The sequence below is a fragment of the Cyprinodon variegatus genome, unplaced genomic scaffold, assembly GCF_000732505.1.
Source record: "Cyprinodon variegatus isolate N-32 unplaced genomic scaffold, C_variegatus-1.0 Scaffold1144, whole genome shotgun sequence".
Classification (NCBI taxonomy): domain Eukaryota; kingdom Metazoa; phylum Chordata; class Actinopteri; order Cyprinodontiformes; family Cyprinodontidae; genus Cyprinodon; species Cyprinodon variegatus.
Window position 1 is genome coordinate 192,978 of NW_015151597.1, and position 10,656 is coordinate 203,633.

The 10,656-nt window shown below is 37.3% G+C and overlaps 1 protein-coding gene across 2 annotated transcripts; it reads left to right on the forward strand.

The window, feature by feature from the left end:
- The first annotated feature begins 1,214 nt into the window (after positions 1-1,214).
- fbxl22 (F-box and leucine-rich repeat protein 22) lies at positions 1,215-6,278 on the forward strand. 2 transcript variants are annotated; one of them, XM_015400757.1, is made up of 3 exons: positions 1,215-1,360; positions 1,566-1,676; positions 5,849-6,278. In XM_015400757.1, the coding sequence occupies exons 1-3, from the start codon at positions 1,230-1,232 to the stop codon at positions 6,195-6,197; spliced, it is 591 nt and encodes a 196-aa protein (XP_015256243.1). In that variant the 5' UTR covers positions 1,215-1,229; the 3' UTR covers positions 6,198-6,278. The 2 variants fall into 2 exon arrangements, with proteins under 2 accessions (XP_015256243.1, XP_015256241.1); XM_015400755.1 differs by having other exon boundaries at positions 1,231-1,676.
- The last annotated feature ends 4,378 nt before the right edge of the window (positions 6,279-10,656 follow it).

A 10,656-nucleotide genomic window follows, 5' to 3' on the forward strand; every position in this document is an offset into this window, starting at 1 on the left:
CTTAATCATTTAATCCTAAAATAATATATAACTTAAGTTGGTTTTATCACAATATCAAGGCTTACGTTTTGTGTGTTTTTTTTTTTGTATATTAGGTAAAAATTTAAGGTTTTACAATAAAACATATTTTTGTTTTTATTTGTTTTGACCCTTGCTTGTTTTAAAGAAATATATATATATTTTTTTGTGCAGTATCCAGACTAAGTTAACAGACATTATTATCAATTAGCTAGCTTTTTTAATTTAAACAAAGCAGACATTGGTTCCTCTATAGCAGAAACACACAAAAAAGTTTTTATAGTGGTGGCTCCTGTGTTTTTTTGTAATATAAATTATTTTCCCACACTGAATTAACATACTAGAATAAAAGTTTTAGGGGTTTTTATAAAAAAAAAAAAAAGAAAGAAAGACAGAAGGAAAAATTTATTTGCAATCAGAAGCAAATATTAAGACATATTTTTTTACAATTGGCTTCTTTATCTTGAAGTTTTCTTTTGTATACGTCTGCAAACAATAATACTTAAAGTGTAAGGTGTGTCTTAATTTTTTTGTATATTTTAAGTCGACATTTTGTTTAAAGTTATAGGTAGAAAGGGCATGCAGATGACGCAGTGGTTAGCGCGCATTACCCATGTATGAAAGCCTTAGTCCTCGATGCGGCCGACTCAGGTTCGAATCCGACATGTGGTCCTTTTCCGCATCTCTCTCCCCCTCTCCTTTTCCCCTCAGCCTACTGTCGAAAAAAAAGCCACTAGTGCCGTAAAACCTCAAAAAAAAAAAAAAAGTTATTGGCAGAAAACATTAACAGATTTGTTTTCTCTTTATTCATATAATCTTCAGGTGGTAAACTGCACAAATTTTATTTTGCATGGAAAAAAATGACTATAAAAAAGATAAATCAGAGCATAAAATATCTAACTCAGCTCATAGTCATAATATTGGACATTCATTTGTAAAGATCATTTTTTACAGTAAGTGTTGAAGTTGTGCCTTTGGCATTGTGTGTCTGTTGGTGTGTAGTTCTGAAGTTTCTGTGAAGTAGGCCAGGACAATGTAAACATCTGGTCCAGTCCAGGCCACGCTGCCTGTTGAGAGCCATGACAGATGGGAAGGGAGTGCACGGCTCAAACACTTCCATCTTTGAACGTATCGCAGTTGTCTTCCCAAAATAGCCATCTCCTCCGCGCCTTATATGTGCAGCCCCTCCAGCGTGCGCCTGAGGGGGCATCATGTATCTAGGCCACACAAAGCAGGCTGTGGGTTCATTGTTGCGCCTACCAGCAGGTCTGTCTCTGCCCCAGGGACGAGGCCTCTCCACACATCTCCAGACTGTTCACCATGCATCTTACTCAGCTCAACCGTGAGTGTCTTCTCCACCTTTTCTCCTTCCTGGACAAGGACAGCCGCAGAAGTTTGTCTCTTACCTGTCGTCAGCTCCGGGAGGTCTACCTTGACCCCTGTCTGTGGAACCTACTCCACTTTAGCTCCCCTTGTCAGCTCAGATGGGACAACTATGTGCTTGGACCCTCATTGCGTTACTTAACTATATGCTGGTATTCCAGCAGAGTCCAACTTGTGTGCAACATTGAGGACTGGTTGAAGAGTTCATTCCAGAAGGATATCTGCAGCAAACATGAGAGCCTGGTCAGCACTTTCCTGGCCCATGTGTGCCACATGTGAGTATTTGTGTGTGTTTTTTTCTGCTTTATAAAAAGTAACAACAAGCTATGACACAAATCCCTTCCAAGATTATGTGAGGCCAAAATTCCCATTTGATCTGCGCTTCCAGTTACCACACATATAAAATGTTTATCTTTCATATCAGCCAAGCATAAGTTCCCTGTCTGCTGTATTTGGTCTCACAGTTTGGTGCAGAGAAGACATTTTAGTGCAAACTGAGGACAATCAGACCAGAAAGATAGACTGTTACTTTCAGTATTAGCTTGCAGAAATAAAATAGGAATGCAGCAAATGCACATGCAGCACAAATTATTCAACCAGTGAAAATAAATAATCTGTTAACATACAACTTATCATTGTATTGAAAAAAAACATACATTTTTTTGTACTATATATCCTAAATACATTTAGATGAATTGTTTTTCATGATTATCTCAAGAGTTCAGCACCTACGCATCTAATAATCCCAATAGTGACATATTTGTTTATATTATAGCCCAGTTTATGTACCATGTCCTATCGTTTAGTACATCCTTTAAATCATTACCAAGTTTTGCAATATTTTATGTTCAGGTTGATCACATCATCAGGTTTTTTGCTGCGTAAACATTAGATCAAAGATGCCAAATAAAGAAAAGGGTTGTTCTTTTAATGGTATTGAAACACACAAACCCTTGAAGCAAAATTTAAAAAAAAGGGGTTAATCTTGATCAAATTAACTTCAAATCTGAATTCAGACTCCACCTATTTTCACCTGTTGGTCTTGCAGCAGCTTTATAAAGCAGGTGAGAACAGGTTTCAGTTAAACCTCCCAATGCTTAGCTGGAGGAAACAATGAACCTTAACCTTTAGAGACAAATGCTGTACCCAAAACTGCCTTTTGAAACATAACAAAAACAGCATCTGTAGGACATGAGCTTAATTCTAAACCAAACATGACTGTTGGCACATGTATTATTATATTTACTGAGTGACGTGAAACTTGCATGTGATAGGTCTTTGAAACTTAGCTCTGTTGGCTCCTGGCCCTGTGTCTGTGGTCAGCCCCACGCAGGAATCAGCCCACAGAGGCGTAATGAGGTCTCTGGATAATTTCTTCAAGGCAGCCAGTAATAACTGCTGATGTAAGCGGAGCTCGGCCACTGTGCCATGCCAGGACAGAAGGGGGAGAGCAGGCTGTGCGTCTTGCATTGTGAAATTTGAGAAGCACGACACGAGAGCTGTGAGATGACTCAAAACCACCTCCTTTGACCGGAGGCTTCAATTTCAGTGCCTTTTAGGCCTATACTCTCCACATGCTGATAAACCCTCCTAAAGAGTCTGAAAAGGCAGAGGAAACTGAGCGCACGTGACAAAGAGGGAGGGCCGTGGGAGAGACTGTGGGAGTGATAAAGGAGTGATTTGGACACAGACGCTCCCAGTCAGCTGCAAACTGGAGATTAATGCAGGCAGGTGGAGCCTACAATTGGCTCTTTGTCGCTGTTTGAGGAACGAACATGTGCGTCTGTCTCTGCCCTCTTCCTTAACTCTGACGCCACATTTATGTCTATCTTTATCTTTCTGGGAAAACCAGTAAAGAGCAGTATGTCTAAAGACTTCTCTAAATTGTCGTTTTGAACGCTCCATTTAAACAGATGAATATAGTAAAGCTTTTTATCAGGGATTTATTTCTTATTATCCTTAGGGGTGGTATTAATTACACAACATGAGGATACATGTTTGGTGCACCAAGGAGAGTAAATTTGACAGTAGGTGGTACTTTTGAAACCTTTTCAGTTTCAAGAGTCCAAACTTTAATCGTCTTCTTTTGGTTAAATTGATGCTTACTCTTATGAAATCAGAAGAAGCACATCCTGTTCTTCTACGTTAATTATACTTTCTGCTGCCAGTATAGACAAAGGTTTAGCCGCACATATTTTCCACCTAAATCTGAAAGGCTGTAAATTCCCCAAACCCTGTTTAAGGGAGAAGCTTTTCATTTAAAATACTGACGATAATGATTGACAATAAATGTTAATCTAGCTTCTTAGACAGCCTCATGGGAGATTTTGACCAGCAAAACAGCTTTTAGTAAACCACGGAGCTCATTAGAGACATGATTACAGGTTGGTGTTTAACAGGGACCAGACAGTGCACTAAGCTGTTCTGTTTTAATTAGGACTGCATCATGTCTAAAACATAAACCGGGTGATGGAAATGTCGCTGACACTGCTAATCTGCTAATAATGGAGTTGATTTTTTTTTTTTCTAAGGTTTTTAGTGTAAAATATGAACAACTTTAGCAATTATGGGGTCTTGTGTATTAATAGAGGCAAAGAACAACATATGATATACTTACCAATCAATATTGTTTGTTATAAAGATAAATTAAAACTCATGATTCTCCCCTATCCTATTTTGCCCTCAGTTCAATTATCTACTAATGTTATTGCATTGCTATTGAAATTATTGTATAATCACAATCCTGCATTGAAAAGGGAAGAAAAGAAAGTTTAAAAAAATGAGATGAGCCCATTAATGGACCAATGGTTTTATAACACTATTGACAGGCTTTGCAGAGTAGCCATATTTTATTTTTTTTGCTAAATCGACTAATCTGTATGATCGGTCAGTACAAAAGTAGAGCATATTTCTGAAGAGAAAGTAAAATGATTCACAAACATTTATAGAAATAGTTTTTGCCTTTTCTTCTTCCTTACACCATGCCATTGTTCCTCCTCACATAGTTTTATTTTTTTTTTTATAGGTCATAGACTCTGGTCTCCTCTAACAGAAACACATCCTTGTTTCCACATGTTGCAAACCTAAAATATTATCACTTGTGGCTCTTTTTCGTTGCTTTTATGTTGTCCCCCTTTAAGGTTCTTTTCTGCAGCTCCTCCAGAGTAACTAGTATCTCTTAACCTCTCCTATAATGTTGTCCTGCAGGATTGTCAGTTCAGGGGGGGGGGGGGGGGGGGGGGGGGGGGGGGGGGGGGGGGGGGGGGGGGGGCATTTCCTGGTAGGTTTGTGGCTTTGCTGTCTTCTCTCCATCTATATGTGATGTTTAAAGCTTGAAATCTTTTTTAACGAGCAAATCCTTTACTTTATTCCTTTTACCTTTTCTTTACTTTAGAATTCTGGTATTAACTTCTCAACATTTTCTATTGCACTGGATAAGTCATATATAAGAGTAAATCAGTGACTTAATGCAACTGCATGGTCAAAAAATAACATCTTTTTTTTTGTCCGCCTAATTCTCAATTACAAGAAAATATTATAGAACTTGACAAGAAGTTTATTACTTTTAGAGGGTAGATATAAATCTGGGTAAGACAAAATGTTGTATGGAGAGATGTTTGGTAGAACAGATACTAACCCACACAAACTGGGAGTGTCAAAAGACAGCTGGTTATATAACAAAAGCTGATTTTTTTTTTTTGGGTTATAAAAAAATAAAATTCATTTATGGTCTTTGCTGAAACACATTTTCATTAGAGAGCAAACAAGAATCAAAAAGCTGCAAGAAGACTCTACTGCACACACCGGTCATGTTCCACAATGTCAATAGCATGCAAAACAGTGGTAAAGGTCCCTCTAAATGGCCTGGCCGGACACATGACCAAGCTGCTGCATGTCCAGAGGTTACTGGGGCAGCGCTCTCGCACTGCTGGAATATGTTTGGCTCACATGTAGGAAAAGCAGTAGGATTATGTAAGTCTTTATGTAATCTGAATCAGCAAACATGAATGACACCCGTGATCCGAGTGTCTGCCTACATCCTCTGAGGAGAAGGCCTGCAAGTGGGCTGCACTGCACTAATACCCCATTTCAAAGTGTTTTTTTTTTAAGTAGAGCAGAGAAGCTCCTTTTTTGTCTCGCAATGAACCTCCTGTAACTGGTCTGTAGAGTATTTATAAGTTAGAGAGTGGAAACACAAAAGCCTCAGTGGTACAGAGCATACAGAAAAGGATAGAATGGAGTCAGGATTAACCTATCATAACATCATGGTTTCTTTTTATTTTCTATTTATGCCTACCAATGTTTCCTGTGACTATTTCCCTAAATAGAAAAATTGATCTTAAAAAACATAAGCATTATTTACAATGGAATAGGTTAATACTAGAAATATGAAACTCCCTTTTTGTCTTGTATGTCATACTCTGTCTGCTGCCTGTGTGTGCTGCAGGTGTCCAAACCTTCTTGCCCTGACACTGTCCGGCTGTGCGCACATCACCGACCAGGACGTGGTCTCAGTGCTGCAGTGCTGCAAGAAGCTGCGCATCCTCCGCCTGGAAAACTGCGTCCGCATCACAGACCGCAGCCTGCAGGCTGTGGCAGAGCATGGGGACAGCCTGGAGGAGGTAAGAGTGGATTTCTGCAGAAACATCACTCAGGCGGGGCTGCAGAGCTGTAAGGAGATGAGACCAGGCATCCAGCTGAGTGCGGAGAGGAGTGCTGATATGATTCCTGATAGCAAGCCTGAGGAGAAGGAGCCACTGCAAAAAGCTTTACAGAAATTCCTCCTGTACTCCTGAAGAATGCTCTGACACCTTTATATGAGGACTTTGCACTGATAAATTTTCCCCCTTTTTGGAATTTTTTTGTAAATTATTCTTTCCTTTTCTTTTTTTTTTTTTTTTTTTATAATTTTATACATCTTTATTATTCATATTTGTATCTTATAAGGTTTTCTTATTACAAAGACACATAAACTCCTGTCAGAGTCTTACCCTGACTTCACATTCCCTCTAATTCTTAAGCTGATCCTGGAATACTGTAAATGTGCTTTTAAACCTGTTTAAATATACTAGAGGGATGATAACATGGACATTAAATAGAGAAGATTTATTCTGCTCCTACACAAAAGCTAAAAACTCATGAGAGCCTCTTCCTTTTAGTGACAAACGGATTTTCTTATCTTTGCTTGGTGTGTACGAAGAAAATAAAAACTCCCCTTTTTACGAGAAAGCATGTGTGAGGTAATTTCTAAGCAATATATTTCTTGGTAGCAGTGACTTCCTGAAAGCCTCTTATATCTGTTTATGTCAAAGGTCTGTTTACTGAAAGCATTGGATCATGAAATAGAATATACACTCAGGGGCGACTTTATTAGGTATGTCGTACCAGGTAGAACCAAACTTCTCCTTAAGGACTGATTTAACTCTTTGTGATGCACAGTAGGTTAAAAACAAGTATGAAAGACATGGATCATTTTTGGATGATTCACACAAAAGGTCAAAAATTTCCCTAATTAAGACTATTAATGTTTTATGAAAAAGAAATGTGAATGACACTGGGAACAATTATACAAACTGTGAAGATAAAGATGAGCAGAAAACTGTTGAAATCTGCCAGCATTCAGAAAGTGTTGTTGTTGCTTTGTCTAAATCAATACCAGCGACTTTAATATTAACTAGTGGCCATTGAAAAGGTTCCTCTTTTCCAAAGTGCTGCACATAATATTCACCTATAATTCATGTAACAATGTTATTTTATTTATATTTTTTTGCATGTATTATGCGCTTGGTTGTTGCTTGCCGATTATTTTTTATGTCAATAGAAACATGAGAGATATTTCAGCTCAATTACTCATTTCATGCATGAAATACTTATTTTTATCTGCAATGACTCCTGTAAAGTGCTAGAAAGCAAGAACACTTCCTCATGAATTTTGGTCCATATTGGAGTAAAGTTATAATGCAGTTGTTGCAGATTTGTCTGCTGCATGTGTGCATACCTGTCTGTCTGTCTGTCTGTCTGTCTGTCTGTCTGTCTGAGATATACTGATCCAAAATAAAATTATGTCTATTACACACTAATAGCCTCAATACAATTTCCCAAACCGATTTCTGTTCGATGAGTGGCTGCTCAGAGGTCAGACAATAAAAACCTATTAGCAATGATTTTAAAACGTCCTTAGCTGAGGACTTTCCAGAACAGACAGCTGGAGGCAAATCTATCTGCTTGTACACAGCTCAAAAAAAAAAAAATTAAGGATTTGGAAAGGTTGAGTTTAAAGATGATTTTAAAGATGGATCAGACATGCCGATTACTAATAACATCATCCTTATTTGTAATACAGCCTTCAGATGTGCTGTGTGATTATATTTGCTATGGATAATAGATTTTTGCCGCACTAAATTACTAATTACAATTTTTATAGTTTTTAAATCAAAATTCCAAAATTAATAGTTTCATATGTGATTATGGCACCTTGTCCTGGAAGCAGTTCAGAAAAAACAGGTTTGGGTTTAAAGGGATTCTGTCAAACATAGAAAACCCCTGTGTGCTCTCTGTTGAACCCCATTAGTGGTGTCTCTCTATCATTCAAATATAATATCAATGAAATGCTTTAAATGACTGTTCTTTTTTGCATTTTCTCATTAAACTTTTTTTTTAACATAATATTGTTCATAAACATTCACCAAACAACCCCATATTGGGGTGTTGGTGGAAGGCCTTTTAAATGAATCAGCTTTGGTCTGTTATGTTACCTCAGCTATGAGCGGAATGAGCAGAAAATAGTATATTAGCAACAGTTTTACAACTTAATCTTAAATCAAGATGAAAGGGTTTATTTCATGGCACTGATCCAGAGAATGTAATAAAGAAGAAAATGATTGAAATGGCTAGGGGGATGTTTCAGCTAAAACATTTGTGGAATGTATCTTTGCCTGTGCAGAAGAAAGATAGTTTAGTTAAATTTAAAACACATCTTTTACATTCCAGCTGAACAAGCCTTAAGAAAGGTAAAATCTCTACAAAATGTGAGCAAATAAACAATGGGATGATAAAATATCCCTTTGCGAACCGGATAAACATAGCTGAAGCAAATATTTGCAACAGGACTTTGATCACTTTGGTATCACTATAACCAATACACCAACATCAAAATGTGCATTTTAAATGTTACACTTGAGCTCTTTTTGTCTAAAATATACTATAATGCTTAGGAATTCACTACAGCACAGTGCAGGTGATATCCACTTAGTTTCTCCAGACTGTGTCTGGTTGCAATGTAGGTCAGTAGTAAAGATACTCCCATTATTAAGATGGATTATTGTTGGATTGTTTAAAGACATCAACAGATGGTGGAAAAACAGAAGGTCCAGAATTTTCAATTTATACTGGTTCATAATTATACATACAGACTCAAACTCTACCTACAGTTATATTAGGAAAGCCATTTCTTTGCAAACTGCATACAAAAAAAAATTTGTTAGTACAATTCTACCTGAATTTTTGTATACTTGCTATTAAAAATTGTATAGGTAATAGGTTTGTTTCCTTGCATGGACCTTGCCTTAAATCATAGCTCATAAATATTCTCAGGGGTTAAGAAATATTGACAGCATAATGGTTCCATCACCTTGCTTGACAGATTATTCTTTGGTTTGAAAGCCTCGCCTTGAGTCCTCCAAGCACACTTCTTCTTTTTGTCATCTAACTCCAGATGGTCAGCACATCTCTGCAGTTCAAGTGCAATAATCCAAGTCAACTACTGTGTAGTCTTTTCTTAGCTCTTTCCTGTGCAGATATTGTTATATCTAAAGGAAAAATATTCCAGGACATTTAAACTTTTCTTATGCTTGTCACAGTCTTGGTTCTGTTGTGTTTTCTTTTGAGTATTCACTTTTACTTTGCTCCGTGTTTTCTGGTTTGGTTGGTTTGGTTCTTATTTTCTTGTGTTTCTGGTTATATTTTAGGTTTTTATTTGTTGCCCTCTGTTGCCCTCTAGTGTTCTCCTTTTTCCCTAGCTCCTTTTCAGTCTGCTATGTTCACAGCTGCTCCCAATCTGCTCGTTAGACCTCTCTTTGTTCAGTAAATAAAAATAAACTCCTTGTGCAGTTCCTTAGTGCTGGTTCCTCCAACTCCATCTCACTGAGTCTTCCTTGTTGAGATAGTTTTTTCCCCTGATGTCTCCATGGTTTCTGGTTTGTTTGACTTTTTTTCACGTTTTACTTTTTGGATTTTGGATTCCTGCCTCTGTTGTCTGTTAACATGTTATTAAATCATCAAGAAACTCACCTCTGCCTCCCTGCCTCTGCATTTGGGTCCTCAAACCACAACCAAATCCTGACAACACTCTTCTGTACTATATACACTCTTTTTCTATTTTCTGTTGTATTTTTTATCTTTAACTGCATCTTGCTTTAACTTTGCCCGTTGTACTATATATAAGCCCATGGAACCAGAATTTCCCTGAAGGAGTAATCCAAAGGCTTTAATAAAGTAGAGCCTCAGTCTAAGTCTAAGTCTGAGTCACAGTCTAAGAACCGTTTTATTGGCTTGTTCATGTGGATTGCTTGAAATTTCAGTCATATTTTTAACAATATTTTCTTGGTCATCACAGAGCGATTTAGGTCCGTATTAATGTTAACCCACACAGGACAGTGATAGTTGTATGGTCCAAACCTGATACTGTGGGTCTTAATCATCCTAAACAGATTAACTGCTTCTTGATTAAATAAAGCTGGAGTTCAAGGAAAGGAAATAGCCCAAACTATCCTTAACATTTATGGACTGCATTGAAAACTAAAGTAAATGCCAAGAAAAAAGTTTAAAAACGCCAAGAACAGAGGTCAGGTGTCCTAAACGATGTCTGCCGGGGTTTCTCTGTAACCTGCTTAATGAGGTCATCAAATTAAAAGAGGGGTTTATAGAAAATCTTTTTATGAAGGATTTCTGACTTTTGAAAAAGAAAGGTTCAAATGATAAATAAAAGTCTGTAATACTGATAAGAGATAAAAGCCAAAAATAAGAGTATGTACATTTCAGACTGCCTCTGGCCCTCTTGTTATTCAGGCACACTGTTGCTCATAATTGAACTACAAAAATAACAAGAAATCAGGTCAATGATTCTATTTGGGAATCAAGCAAATTGCAACAGAATTGATTAAATTTGTTACCCTTGTTCTATTAGAATAACAAATTTCATTTTAAAAAACCCAACTGGAGCAAACAGGCCGCTTTAATCATAACAATTAGCAGCTT